The following is a 15,942-nucleotide window of genomic DNA, read 5'->3' on the forward strand; positions in this document are numbered from 1 at the left end:
GTTCAAAGCAAAAAAAGCCACGGTAGGAAAAGAACTGTCATTTTAAGTATTTCTTTCTGTAAATATCATAACATTTTTATGACATTCAGCTGAAATAGTGGAGGACACAGGGGAAATAAAACCGGTTTTCAGATAAGCAACTTTATCTTTTAATGGTTGCAACACGTCGATTTTAAAAGGTTACTTGAACACATGATTTTGCAGATAAGTACCAACTAAGACGTAGCTTTACAGTAAACTAATGTTATTCATCTGTGTCTCCATCCATTTGCGCTTCCTTCCATATGATGATGTAGATATCCTTCTGTCTGGTGTTGATGGCTGAAGTGTAATGCTGGCTCCAGGGATCGGCTTATTGCCTCCCTAGCGCATCAGCACACACAATGGCTGCAATGCTGGCTCCGAGGATCAACCGCAGTGCGGTCTCCCCAGCACATCAGCATGACGACAACCGTCTGGATTGAGCTAAGTAGGGTACATCTCTGGGGTCTTCAAGTGGGCATCTTCCATCCTCTGTGTTTCATCGACTAGCCCACGATACCTCAAGGTGTCGACGGTGATTCTGGTGTCCCAGCATCGCCCCACTCCGTCCCCCACTCAACTCAGCCCAGCTTACTTACCTGTACATCAGCGTTTCTTTCTTTTCTATTGTGCTTGAGATCCCCACCCAGAATCTATCCGTCTCAACCACAGCCAGTCAGATAACCTCAGATAAGTTCTTCACTGTGCGACGCAACTCTTGGCCAAGGAGCTGAACAGAGACCAAGACCCCCTCTTCCATGCTGAACTTGCCCCATGATATCACTAATTCGTAGGGCAGCCTTTACATCCTCCACAGCTTTCTTTGCTGTCCACTTTCTTCCAATTTTCAACACAGGTGCTGCCTCCCTTATGCATTTGTCACGTGACTCTACTAATGTCATTTCCAGTCTGACCTTGGCGCACTTAAACTCCTCGGTTAGAGCAGAGACTGGTAGCTGCAGTATTCTTTTACCATAAAGTCCCACTCTGCTGAGGCAGCGTGGAACTCCCAACCATTTCCTGATATATGAACTGATTAAAGCTTCCAGCTTCTCTACTGTTGTCAAAGAAACCTCGTACAGAGTCAGTGGCCACAGCAACCTCGGCAGTAGACCAAACTGAAAGCACCAGAGTTAGTTTGCCTGGTTAAGCACTGCTGTCTATGCTCCCAACCCTTCCACTGCTTGTTGTCTAACTTCTCCCACACAAACTGTGTCCTTTAGATCCCCATCGTACCATCTCCCAAGACTCTTCACTGGCTTCTCAGACATTGTTGGTATTGCCTCACCTTTACCCAATTTGATGCCCTAATGATTACTTCCATTGCCAGGGTAAAAGCCAGTGGAGAAATGGTGCATTAGCCAAATCCAGGAATGTCACATGGAGCTCCTTCCTCTCCTTTTTAGCCGATTGAATTTGTTGCCAGATCACATTAATGTGTTCTAAGCATCCTGGGAAACCTGGAATGCCCGCTTTTTGTATTGAAATGTCAATGAAGCAGTTCTTTTAAAGGTCAATTGTAATTCATTACAGTAAATTGATACAGCTAAATACAAATAGCCTAATTACTTCTCAGGCACGTTTACAGAATTATTCTCAAAAAGGAAAAGAATCATTTGATTCAAATTTCCTAGAAAGATATAGGGTGTGTTCATAAACTCAATCTGACACTGAAAGAGCGTCCGAGGAATCTCCTTAGGTGCTTCATTTTTTTTTTTCTTTTAGTTTTTCAACGACCTAAAATGGTTTGAAAATGGAAGTCATCAGTGAGAAACACAATGATTGAAAACACGTTTGGTAATATTTTACAAGATCTTCAGTCTGACAGTGAGGACGAAAGTGTAAGCTGCTCGTTCGTGGAAAATGATAGTACTCATTTATAACCGATTATTTTGTTTTCAACTCAAGTCTAATACTGGGGGGGGTAAAAGCCGGAACGGAACTTGAATGAATTCAATTGCTTTTAAAAACAGCATAAAAAGTTAGACATATGGGGAGAATATTAACAATCAGAACCGATTAATAATGCACTGTCATTAACCTGTTCTCAGCCAGAACCCTTTTTATCACCAAAAAGTTCCCGGGAACACTGGGTTCCGAAGGTGCAAAGACGACCAAAATTATACACACAATACAACTAAGTGGGAACAACATAACATTATTGAAAAAACCCACCAAACTGACCTTTAACTGCTCATTCCGTGCAATAAACAGCTGTATAGACAAAACCGTCCTGAGCACGGGGTTCCGAAGCTGCAAAGAGTATGACAATGATACACACAATACAACTAAGTGAGAACAACATAACACTATTGAAAGAACCCACCTTTAACTGCCCATTCCGGGTAATAAAACTATTTATTTTGTTTTTTATATTATCTATCTATTTAATATTATTTTAGCAGAACCATATTGATTAACATAGTTTTTATCTTTTTCTTTATAGTGGAATATAGTGAGGCCTTCTTTCTACTTTGCAGGGAAGGAGGTGATAAAGTAACAGTATTTGCACAAGTAGAACCGGTCCAGTGGTTAGGGAAAGGGGCTTGTTACCGGGAGGTTCCAGGTTCATTCCCAGCTCAGCCACTCTCATTGTGTATGACCGTGAACAAGTCATTTAACCTCCTTGTGCTCCATCCTTCGGATAATATGTAAAACCAAGGTTATAAGTGACTATTTAGCAGCAGTTGTGATGCATAATTCACCCCCTAGCGTCTTTAAGTAGCTCTGGATAAATGCGCCTGCTAAATGACTCAATAATAATAATAATAATACATCATGGGTCTCAGTGATATACAATATCTGGTGACAGGTGAAGAAAGGCCTGATTACTAGCCAAGAGATGATCATGTATTGTTCACAGTAAACCGCTGGTGCTGCTTTACAAAAAAAAGACATGACCAGTTTTAATAAATATTTATTAAAAAAAAATAAATTAAATAAAATTAAAAAAAAAAAAACTGTGTACAAAATCTTTGAATATTTCAAACAGCAATGTCAAAAAATGTCCTATATACAAAATAGTATGTACAACATGCAACACTGTAAATGTTATTAAATACAGTACATGCAAATATTAACATCCTTATCATTTAGAAACGTTTGTAATACTGCAGGTAGTGTCTCTGTTTCGGAACAATAATATTCTTTATAATGCAGACATGCCTCCTATCCGAAGTAAACTCTTGTCTTTTTACCCTAACCTCTACAGAAGCACTGTGTTTGACAGCTTGTTGAAAAGCACATTAATGAATAAGGAAATAGGGAGTCTGCAGGCAGAAGCATCTGCTCTTAAAACCCAAGGACTTTAGCATTCTAGTCCATTGCCACACACTACGCTAAAATTATCAAATGTGTGGGAAACGATGGCAAATAATTACTGTGTAATTTGTTTGATTACTTATATGGGGCGGCAGTGTGGAGTAGTGGTTAGGGCTCTGGACTTTTGACTGGATGGTCGTGGGTTCAATCCCAGGTGGAGGGACACTGCTGCTGTACCCTTGAGCAAGCTACTTTACCTAGATTGCACCAGTAAAAACCCAACTGTATATAAATGGGTAATTGTATGTAAAAATAATGTGATATCTTGTAACAATTGTAATTCGCCCTGGATAAGGGTGTCTGCTAAGAAATAAATAGTAATATGAATGCTTCCCTACTTATGGTACTTTTTAATATCAGGTGTAGAAAGACTACTAATTTGTCAGTCAAATAGTTAAGATAAACGTGGTCGAATAAGGTCGACTAGTCTCCACAAAAACAAACTATTTATTAATGTTCTAAAATGTAATGTATATGTTAAGATTGCAAACGCAAATACACTTCCGTCCATCTGAAACCACACACTTTGCAATTACTTCACAATCACGATGTGCGATTTAGTCGACTTCCAGTTTTTAAAGTCAACTGTCACCTTTCAATTAAACTATTTGACTAGTCGAATATTCAGTGCAACCCCAAGTTTATGTGCTTCCACCCACTAAGAGAAAGTTAATTATAACTGCGTGGAGGCTGGGTGTGAACCTGTGACTACCACAAGCAAACATCTTAACCACTATAAAAAAGAGCCAAGTTTGTCAGCATGTGGTTTTGTGTGATTTGGACTTTATTTATTTTGGATTTTATTTCTGTTTTATTATTTCTGTTTTGTATTATAAAAGCTTTGGCAATACCTGAGCACTCCCGTCATGCCAATAAAGCATTTTTGAATTTGAATGGACTGATTTCATATGTGATGAGAGTAGCTAACCCACACCTCCAACAGGAGAGGCTGCTAAATTAGACATAAGAACATAAGAAAGTTTACAAATGAGAGGAGGCCACTCGGCCCATCTTGCTTGTTTGTAGCTTACTTATCCCAGAATCTCATCAAGCAGCTTCTTGAAGGATCCCAAGGTGTCAGCTTTAACAACATTACTGGGGAGTTGGTTCCAGACCCTCACAATTCTCTGTGTAATAAAGTGCCTCCTATTTTCTGTTCTGAATACCCCTTTATCTAATCTCCATTTGTGACCCCTGGTCCTGGTTTCTTTTTTCAGGTCAAAGAAGTCCTCTGGGTCGACATTGTCTATACCTTTTTAGGATTTTGAATTCTTGAATCGGATCACCTCATAGTCTTCTTTGTTCAAGACTGAACAGATTCAATTCTTTGAGCCTGTCTGCATGTGACATGTCTTTTAAACCCGGGATTATTCTGGTCACTCTTCTTTGCACTCTTTCTAGAGCAGCAATATCCTTTTTATAACGTGGTGACCACAACTGAACACAATAGGTGGGGTCTTACTAATGCATTGTAAAGTTTTAATATTACTTCCCTTGATTTAAATTCAACACTTTAACATTAGAAGGCCCAGAGATATACTCATACCTAGAAGCCCCGCAGCAGTCTTTCTGACGGCTGTATTCAAAACACTGTAAAGAGTATAATGAATGGAGAAACAGTCTGATGTAATATGTAATAGTTTTTTATTTTTTATTTATTGAGTATGTTACATAAACATCTGAAAAACCGAAGCATATATATATATATATATATATATATATATATATATATATAATTACACACAGTACTGTGCAAAAGTTTTAGGCAGGTGTTCAAAAATGCTGTAAAGTAAGAATGCTTTCAAAAATAGACATGTTAATAGTTTATATTTATCAATTAACAAAATGCAAAGTGAGTGAACAGAAGAAAAATCTACATCAAATCAATATTTGGTGTGACCACCCTTTGCCTTCAAAACAGCATCAATTCTTCTAGGTACACTTGCACAAAGTCAGGGATTTTGTAGGCATATAGTCAGGTGTGTGTGTATATATATACATATTGTAATATAGCGGGTTGTGAGAGACGGCAGGGAGGGGGTTAAAACCTCCCTGCAAAGAAAAAGAAAAAAAAAAAAACATGTGAAAATGCACCTTTTTGTTTGATTTGTGTTGCTTTACTGTTTCATTTAATTTGCTAATTGATTTCGTAATTGTTTTATTGTTTAGTTTAATTTTCATTATTGATTATCATCCTCACCTGGGCGTTATTGGGGGAATTAGATCCAGGTGGGGGGGTTTAAAAGGGAAGCAGGCAGTCTGCTCGAGACGGCTGGATAGAGAGAGGCAGATGAAGGTGCTCTGCGTCTGAAAAGTCGTGGGAAGTAAGTGTTGGGTTTTCGTGTGTGCGACAGGTAAACGGCTTAGCCGTCCTGCGAGGTAGTCAGGGAGTACCTGTTTAGTAAGCGCTCCAAGACGGAGTTAGGTTTTTGTTTTGTTTTATTTTGTGTATATTAAAAAAATAGCGCGTCAGCGCTGGAAAAATCTACTTCTTGTGTGCTGGGTCGAGTTTTTAAAGGGGCAACGAACCCGAGTGGGTGAGTTTCTTTTACAATATATATATATATATATATACACATACACACATATATATATATATATATATATATATACATATATATACACATATACACACACATATATATATATATATACACATACACACACATATATATATATATATATATATATATATATATACACACACAAACATTTATTTTACAAATCAAAACAAGAAAATGTAAGTAAATAAACATCTGAACAGACATCGGTTCACAAAAGTAAGTGAACAACGTAGATAAACTTAGAAGAAAACGTTTTACAGAAGCGCACAGCACAAGTTATAAAACAAAGTCTAATTTATTTTTCATTTTTTCTTGTTTTGACAAAATGGTATCCCTTTACCTTGAGTAAGAGAATGCACTTCTCCACGCCGCCTTTCTGCCTTTCAGGGCACAGCTGTTCAAAGTTTTATCTTTATTGCACTTGCCAACCTGGCGTTGGCGTCTCTTAGCGCGGTTGCCAGCTTCAGCTGTGGGTACACGCTTGGCAGTTTCCCTCTGTTCCAAATGCTTCTTGCGAAGTTCCTGTGCTAACTGTAAAATATATTCTCTCCTTGGTAAATTCAGCTCTGTGCATTCTTTGTAAAGTACCCAATACATTGTAAAACACCTGAACAGGCCACCGTCGAGAGCCAGCTTTCACAGAATACTTCCGTGCCATCTGATCCAGACATCAGTTTCATATTTTGTTGCTTTGTAAAACTCCACGGTCTCTGGTATTTATTTTCACTAGTCCCGCTGCTAATTGACTGACCAAAGCAGTGCAGGTGGCAAGCAGGTGCCAGCCTTTCACAAGGCTGATTGAAAAACAATATAGACTGTCAGTCATTCACTCAGGCAGAGAGTAGAGACTAATCGAATTACAGCTAAACACATTGCAGACTGGTAAATAAAAATAATAAAGTAGAATACCGTTCTGTATAATAAATACAATTGTTTTATGTGTGGCCGTCAATGTGACTGCTCCTGCGGCTTTTAGGTATAATGTAATATATCTCCTTTATTTCTGCACTCCCGTTTTCATGCTTTGTGAGAATATTGAATACATACGGACAGAAAGGTACAGGAACGCACAGCCCCATATGTGTTACACCACCGAAGAAAATTATTTTTTAAAACCAAATTTCGTCAAAATGACCGTCGCGGGCTTCTAGTGTTAAATCAAGGGAAGTAATAGCTGCTTTGGGTTCCCCCAGGGTTAGGAAATTACAAAACGTTAATATACCAAGTATTTACAACATGCTTAATCCTCCAAAATTACAAAAACAATGTAGGGGTCTATTTTAATGATCTAAATACTGCCACCCTTTAACTCTATAATAATCCCCCCCTTATGAATCCACTTGTTACATTACTAGATACATCCAAAATACAGGGAAATAACATCCATGAAAAAACAGGTTTATAACAACAAAAAAATGTAAAGACTCTGCCAGCACTGTGCCTTACTGGAGCCAGAGAGGGCGTCCTTCACTATTTATTTAGGTGATCAACTGAGCTAATCCCTTATTGACAGTTGACTCAATAGGAAAACCACCGCTAGATATAGAAAACCATATGCACAAATTGGTGTATATGCCGTAGTAGTAATAATATTTCTATTAACCTGAAAATTGATTTAATAAAATATTAACATTTGACATTCTTTCCATTAAACCAAAAACAATTTAGCCCTTACTCAAAAAACACATTGAGTATAATTTATAAATTTCTGCTTTTAACATTTTAAAATTTAGGTTGCTTCTATTTGGGTATTATCCATTTTTATTTAGCAAAAAGTTGTCCTCACTCTACGTTCAGTAAAAACATCACTGAAGATAACGCCAGCTGCAGCTCAAAAACCATCCTTTTGACTTTTCATATCTTCCATCAGTGTCACAGATTAAACCACTGCTTCAACTTGACTTCAAGAATATCCAAGACGAGATCAACAGCAACAGCACTATCATCATCCTCATCATCACCTCATCATGCACTGGAATGTGAACAGTCAAGTATTGCAATCTTCTTTTTGAATTAAATATGTGGTCTAGTCTAGTGTTAGTCACAATTTCCATTCACACCAGTTCATCTAGAAGCACCCCAATGCCATGGTGTGGCTCTGTAGTTCCAGCTACAGGTTTGTTGCACATTGGACAGACACAGCGAACTTCTAGCCATTTCACCAAACACCTGCAACAACAAAGACAAGGCAAGTCAGTATACACATCAGCCCCCGCCAACAGAATAATTCACACTTAAGCATCAGTAAGTGGGGTCCATGTTCGCGATCTCAACAGTGGTGGATCTAAATAGACATCTTTATTTTAATCCATCTTGGGTCTTCCAACTGGGAGGATTTATTGACCCACCTAATAAGTGTCATTACCTGCTAGATAATTTACATTTCAGACGGTTAGATGTCCAGAGCCAAAGGCAGCGTAAGAGAAGGTATATATATTCTAAAAGGTAACGACAGAACAAATGTTGTTTTCTCCACAATTAAGAATGTCCAATTCCGTTCCGTCACTGCAAAAACTCCCCACAACAGCTCATGAAAACTGAAAGCCAGGGGGTGTCCTCTGATCCAATGACCAAGCCATTTGCCTCTTACATCCAGAGGCCAGCCATGCAGATGTCCACCTGAGCTCACAGTAGGTCCGCTGTCGAGCGATTCGGAGAAACAGCCCCTGACAGTTTAACCTCTCTAGCACCAGAGCCAATGCGACACTCCCTCTAGAATCCCCAGCGAAGACCACCGACTTTGTACAGCTAGGAATCTGCAGTCCCCTGACTGACTCCCTGGCACACCCCACAGTCATACTTTTACAGGAGAGACACCATTGTAAATGCGTTTTTGAGGTTACACCTTGAACTGGGTCGTTTAGGCAGTTTGAAATGTCTTGCCTTTAAGGACCAAACGTTTTCAGTGGGATGCTCCCACAGGACCAGGGTTTTTTTCTGGGGCTGTATTTGACTCACAGAAAATCTATTTTTCACAGTGGCATCTTGGAACTGGGAATTGGAACAGCTGTTGCATAGTCAACATTCTGAACCTCCTTCGACTCAGATACAGGTTGACCTGTCTGAGGTCGAGGATTGGTCTGAGGCCACCATCCCGCTTGGGCACCAGGAAGTACCTGGAATAGAACTCTTCCTTAAAGTGGAGAGGATCTATCATGCAAATAGCCTGATTATGCAGCAGAGCTGTCACCTCCTGAAACAATAACATGGGTCCATGACTAATACTGAAGTCAAGCCCCGAATGGGAGGGGGACTGTGCCTGTATTGCAGAGAATAGCTGGTCTGAACAGTAGTAAGCAACTATGGTGTCCGTGGTGCACTGACAGCAAACTGGGCCTGTGGCAGCAAACTCCTAGTGCTGCTGCTGGGCTTGTGGCTTAGCCTGGGGCTTTTGTTTTTGCACCTGGCAGGGGAACTTGTTAAAGCCCTGGTTATGAAAACAACCTCTGGCCACAGTTACAGCCGGCTGTTCCGGTCTATGAGGCCGCTGGGGCCTTGGGCACCAGTTTGCAGGTGATTTGCGCACAGGGGGTGGTCGCTTGGGAAGCATATGCACCAGCTCCTTTGTGGACTTCCATGTGTGGTGAGAGCTCTGCAGCATCTCATCCATGCAGGACCAAAGGTATGCCCCGGTGTGGTGGTGGTATCTACAGCAGTGCTTTATCCAAATCAGGCACGCGTGTCTGGGAAAGCCAAAGCTGCCTTCTTGCAGCTATCAAAGCAGCCAGGTTCCTGCCCACAGCCTACCCGTTCAATATGGAGACACAGAGCAAATTTTTGTTCACCAAACACAGCTCTTGTTGCTGTGGTGAGGGTCTGTGATTCTCCAAAAGCGATTTCAACAAACAGGCCTGGTAGGCTACTAGTATGCAGTTGTAATTACCTAGCCTTGTGCGAACGCACCGGCTCAGTAAGCACACTTCAGAATCCCTCTAATAATAATAATAATAATAATAATCAGTAGCAGAAGCTCTGGTGACAAGGAGAGCTTAACCGCAGGGTATGTGCTGTCTGCCTCCACCTCCTCAGAGGGGGATACCAGCTCCTGTTCGCCTACCTCCTGCTGTCAGACTGTGCTAGTAGCCCCTAGGTGCCGCAAGGAGACGGAGGGGGGGGGGTAGGCGGAGTCACGCGCTCACGCAATAGCTCTGCATTTCCCCGGGCACGTCGCCTGCTCTCCCCTGGCACAGAGCTAAGTGGAGAGGGCACAGCTACCTAATGGGTAATGGGGGAGCACACCATGTAATGGACACTGAGCGCGCTGCAGAGCTGCGAGACACACATTTCTCCAGCGTGCGCCTTGAGAAACTTGGACAAAACTCGCAGAAACTGCGGTTAATTAGTGCCTCTTTGGCATGCTCTGGCCCCAGGCAGCAAGTGCACCAACCATGCTTATCCTCAATTGGCAGACTGGCTTTGCATATGTCACAGAGATAAAACACAGGCATGATGCAAGGAGCAATGCAGTGTACAGTAATCTATAGCTGCTGCTTCAGTCTGCTCAAACAACCACGGGGTGGGTCAAGGCCCGAACCAAGTACTCTGGTACTGGACTAGGTATGGTACCACAATTGGGAACCGGTTTGGTGACTTTGAACCGAGTCGGTACAGTACCGGGATGGAATTGGGGTGGTACCAAAACGGTGCAGGGTCGGTTCAGTACTGGTTTGGTGCCTTGGCGTCGAGTCAGTACAGTACAGTACCCTCGGCATGGTATGATACCGTCGGCACAGTACCGAGTTCGGAACCGGAACGGTATAGGTCTGTTCAGTACCTTAGAGCCGGGTCGGTACAGTACGGTACCGAGTTTTGAAATGTAACAGTACCAGGATGGTAACTGGTTGGTTCAGTACCGGTTCGGCGACTTCCACCAGGTCGGTACGGTACGGTACCAGTGCGGTAACCTCGTTCCTTGTTTAGATGGTACGGGAACGGAGCAGGTCAGTGACCTCGGTACGGGTCTACTCTGTTCGCGTTACCATGGGAAGCAGTAAGCAGGGATGCTTCTGGCAAAATCACACTGTCAGTACGAGTATGAGACTGAGGGAAGCCTACTTGTTAGCACCCTAACAGCCTTCATAATAGTGCTGCAAGCAGTCACCAAGACAGCAACGAGATACTGTGGGAGAGACCGCAAGCAATCTCAGCCAAAGCACGTATCTCGGTCAACACAGAGCTGCTGAGCCCAGCAGCTGTGCTCATGTTTCTGTAAAAACACACTCCCGTCAGATTCAGTTCTCTGAAAGGAAGCATGATGCTGACGTCCGTGTATGCAGTTCTCTTATGCCCTCGGGGGCGGGCATGACCGCGTCACAAGCTCTGCGAGCAGCTTTGATAGATCTATTCAGGTAAACACCCATTCGGTAATGGTTACATTTCATACTTGAAAGGGAAGTAATCCCTCTTCTATCCAATAATACGTGTTTCCGACCTGTATGGCAAAATATGGTAGCCCAGTAAGTCAATAAAATGAAGTGCATTTTTCATTGTGTTTACCAGATCACGGTCCTCAAAGACACCTTCAGTAGGATCGTGTATACACCATCACGGTCCTCAAAGACACCTTCAGTAGGATCGTGTATACACCATCACGGTCCTCAAAGACACCTTCAGTAGGATCGTGTATACACCATCACGGTCCTCAAAGACAGTGTAATATAATAGAGCATTTTTTATTGACGCGTGAACAAGAGCTGGGCGTGACAGTTAAAAATACAAAACCCACAACATGTACATTAGATCCCATTCCTACTACACTTTTAAAAGAACTACAGTCAAACCTACGGTGGCCCGGAAGTGCAAAACACAAGCAAATAAAGACAAACAAAAAAATGTGTACCTGCAATTAAAAAAACGACTGTAAATACATACACAAACGCCAGCATCTTAAAATACCCGCCCACTTGTCTGTCATTTCCGTTATAGGATTTGATTTGTTTGGTGCTGTTTTTTTAAGATGTAAGCCTTTTTTTTGTGTTTGTACACAAATTTTAAGATGTAAGCGTTTTTTTGTGTTTGTACACACATTTTAAGATGCTGGCGTGTTTTGTTTTTTGTATTTGCAGTAGTTTTTTTAATTGCAGGTAAGTTTTTTTTTTTAATTGCAGGTACACATTTTTTTGTTTGTCTGTATTTTTTTATTTGCTTGTGTTTTGCACTTCAGGGCCACCGTACAAACCTGTATAAAGAGACCACTCAAGGGACAGTCTACTAGTGTTCTCTTAACACAGATGGTCTCTCAAAATAGGACCCATAACTTATTAATTTTATATTTCTCTGACATGCTTTCCTGTAATTATGTATGTCTTACATACACTAAAAGCCAGAAGATGTAATATGAACAAAAGGAAGTATGTAATTTAATAACATTCATTAAGATAATGCATTTACAAAAAAAATTATTTTGTGAAAGTAATGAATGCTTGCCTGTCTCGGTCACACAAAATGTTTTAAATCCTTTGCAAATTTCAATGTCTGTGTCTGCCTTTCAGGTACGTGTTGATTCATTACATCCTGAAACCATCGCCAGCATAAGCATAAGATCTTTTTCGATTACCGCACATTGTTTTAATACTCAAAGTATGGCTTGAATTTTTTGGAGTTTATTTTCCTTTTAAGGGTTTTCCTTCAAGTCTTAAGCTGCTACATCCTAATTATGAGAACATTCTGTTAAATTAGCAGGAAAGAACAACACGAAACTGACATATTGGAAGCTACCTAGTTCCCAGGCAAATGCAAGAATGAAATGCAAGTTAAAGTAACATCTGGGGAAAGTGATTAATGTCATTGCTTGCTCTTGTGTTCGAAAAATAAAGGGGAAACATAATCAGCAAGTCAGTAAGGACATCAAAGTTAAAAGAAGCGACTTTGTTTAGTAATTAACAGTTTAATTAAGATATTGAAATCGGCTCAAAACATGGTCACATGAACAAAAATAAAAACCTAAAACTTCAAGCCCTAGTTCTTTCAGTTTCAAAATGCTGTATCTGCGTCTTTCTAGTGCCGAATTGTTCCGCAGTTTTTCTGGCACTTACTGTCTTTACAAGTTTAATAACTTTAATTCCGTCATCTAGGGAGGACCTTTTGTTTCTCCATGTTTTCTCTCTTCCTTTACAAGACAGTGCTGTTTTATGATTACGGATAAAAGACCGCTAAAATGGTTACCGTATTCCTTTGAATTTAGGACGTACCATTTAAAACCATATTTTTCTTATAAAAATAGCCCTATATAATTGTGCGTAATACAGGTTTGAGTCTGTTGATGGGTAGGAGAATTGTGGTCGCTGGTCGCGTTAGACAGGTGGTCACTTAACCCTTTGCGGTCCATTTATTAATTGCGCGTCAGGCACGCCAGGTCTAATTAATTTTCACACGCGCAGTTAATTTTATACGCGCTGTTTAAAAGTATTTTTTTTTCACAGTCATACGGGTTTAAATGGCCCTGCATATCAACAAAGCACTCACTAGGCATCTCCAGCCCCGCCCCACCCTTTCATTCGCTATAGCTTTCACATATGCAAAGAAATAAATAATAATAATAATAGTCGTACATACCGATCGATCATCTCCGGATCACTCGTTTTATCACCAAACTCAATAATGCGATCCAAGTCATTATTTTATTACTATAACATCTCAAAAAAGCTCTGCAAATGTCTGTGTTTTCTGTGCGCTGATTCAGTCAGCCAACTTGTTTACTTACGACCTCCCTCGTTATCTGATACCTGATACCATGTATGACTATTCATGAGATACGCCTTTTTTTTTTTTTTTGTTTCGACTTGTCTCGGCTCCTGTCGCTCCCACTCGGCAAATGAATGGTTTTCTCGGCTTTTTCCGGAGAAAAAACGACTAAACACCTGTTTATTGCATTGCTATAATGATGTCGGACCCAGTCCGACAAAGGACCTGTGAGGAATAATTGCAATGTCGGACCCAGTCCGACAATGGACCGCAAAGGGTTAATACAGTTAAAGTGACCACCAAAATATATTGCTGCTCTAGAAAGAGTGCAAAGAGCAACCAGAATTATACTGGGTTTAAAAGGCATGTCGTATGCAGACAGGCTAAAATAATTGAATCTATTCAGTCTTGAACAAAGAAGACTACGCGGTGATCTGATTCAAGCATTCAAAATCCTAAAAGGTATATACAGTGTCGACCCAGGGGACTTTTTTGACCTGAAAAAAGAAACAAGGACCAGGGGTCACAAATGGAGATTAGATAAAGGGGCATTCAGAACAGAAAATAGGAGGCACTATTTTACACAGAGAATTGTGAGGGTATGGAACCAACTCCCCAGTAATGTTGTTGAAGCTGACACCCTGGGATCCTTCAAGAAGCTGCTTGATGAGATTCTGGGATCAATAGGCTACTAACAACCAAACGAGCAAGATGGGCTGAATGGCCTCCTCTCGTTTGTAAACTTTCTTATGTTCTTAAGTAACCTAACGATTTCTTACCGCACAGAACATTGCTGAGAAATTTCAGTCTGGTTTTAGGCCTTATCATAGCACTAAGACGGCACTAATTCGAGTGGTAAATTATGTGTTGTGGTCCTCTGACATGGGCTCACCTTCGGTTCTTGTTTTACTGGATTTAAGTGCAGCTTTTGACACTAGTTATCACTGTTTGAAATATGGTGGTCCTGTCCTTGGGTCCTATCTCTCTAACAGGTTTCAGTTTGTTAAAATTGAGGAGACATCTTTTTTTATCAATGGTTACACATGGGGTCCCACATGGTTCGACTCTTGGCCGAATTCTGTTTTCTCTTTATATGCTACCATTGGGTAATATTATTCATAGACATGGAGTTAATTTTAATTGTTACACAGATGATACTCAGCTTTACCGTCCCTCAAGCAGGGTGATGGATCTGCTGCTAATATTTTGAATACAACAAAAATGGGATGTTTAAAAACGTCCTAATGCTAAATTCAGACAAAACAGAATTGATGATATTGGGACCTCAGAAATAATACAAGTATATACACTTGTCTGATTTTGTACTTGACAGTCTTTGTACCGATTTTAGAACAGAAATACAAAACATAGGTGTAATTTGTGACCCAGACCTCTTATTTAATTATCAATTATTTATTTTCTTACTTTTATTCTCCTCTCCACTCATGAACACACAACCCCGAGGAAGTGCTTCGTGCCTCTATATATACAGCTTTGCCGAGATTCAATTAGTAATTAATCATAGCTGCTCCTAACTGAACAAGTGGTGCTAATTGGGAGCCGCCGCATCCTATAAATGGGGAGCACAGGGCTTCATTAAAGAGGGAGCTGGTTTAGATGTATAGTGATCAGTGGAGGCGAATGCCCAACCTGACATTAGTGTTTTTGTTTAACTGTTTACTTTGGCTCTTGTGCCTTTTTGTTTCTGTTTGGTTTGTGTTATTTTTGTGCAAACCTTTTATTTTTGCTTATTTGTAAATTAAAATTGCGCATCAGTGCCTCCATCACTAGAGAGAGACTACCTGCTGCTCCCGCATCCACCACCAGAGGGAGACGAGGAGCTCTTGCCATCACCTCCCGAGGGTCCACTGCTGCCGTCACCTCCCGTCGCCTACCGAGGGTCCACACTGGCCGTCGCCTACCAAGGGATCGCTCCTGCCCTGCCCTGAACCGCATATGGCTGCAAAGCCTGCACTGCCTAGGGCTGCCGAGCTTGCAATGCCTGGGGAGGCCTGTTCGCCATCGTCCAGGGATATCTGTTCGCTATTGCCCGGGGTCACCTGCGCGTCGCCACCCGGGACTACCTGTTCGCCTGCTTGCGGTCATCTGGGGATGCCAGTTCGCCGCATGGGGATGCCTGCACATCACTGCCCAGGGATGCCTGCACGTCACTGCCCGGGGATGTGTTGTTTCGACAAGCGGCAGTTTCTCTGTCTGAGATTCTGTGGCCGGAGCCCAGGAAGAGGGAGCGGCCATCTACAGAGAAAGGGAGGTGAGGAGACCACCTCCACCACAGCCCCGACCACCACCGCTGTGCCACAGCCCGGCGCCTTGGGGTTGGATTCCTCAACAC

General features: G+C 41.4%; 1 protein-coding gene across 1 annotated transcript in view; it reads right to left on the minus strand.

Moving 5' to 3' along the window:
• Positions 1-5,317: 5,317 nt before the first annotated feature.
• Positions 5,318-15,942, minus strand: part of LOC117397703 (RING finger protein 122) — a 57,379-nt gene continuing 46,754 nt past the window's right edge. Inside the window, exon 6 of the mRNA XM_059013631.1 lies at positions 5,318-8,075. Within this exon, the coding sequence (XP_058869614.1) occupies positions 7,961-8,075 (115 nt within the window). The 3' untranslated portion in view covers positions 5,318-7,960. The remainder of the gene's footprint in view (positions 8,076-15,942) is intronic.

This window comes from Acipenser ruthenus, chromosome 46 (assembly GCF_902713425.1).
Source record: "Acipenser ruthenus chromosome 46, fAciRut3.2 maternal haplotype, whole genome shotgun sequence".
In the NCBI taxonomy this organism is placed as follows: domain Eukaryota; kingdom Metazoa; phylum Chordata; class Actinopteri; order Acipenseriformes; family Acipenseridae; genus Acipenser; species Acipenser ruthenus.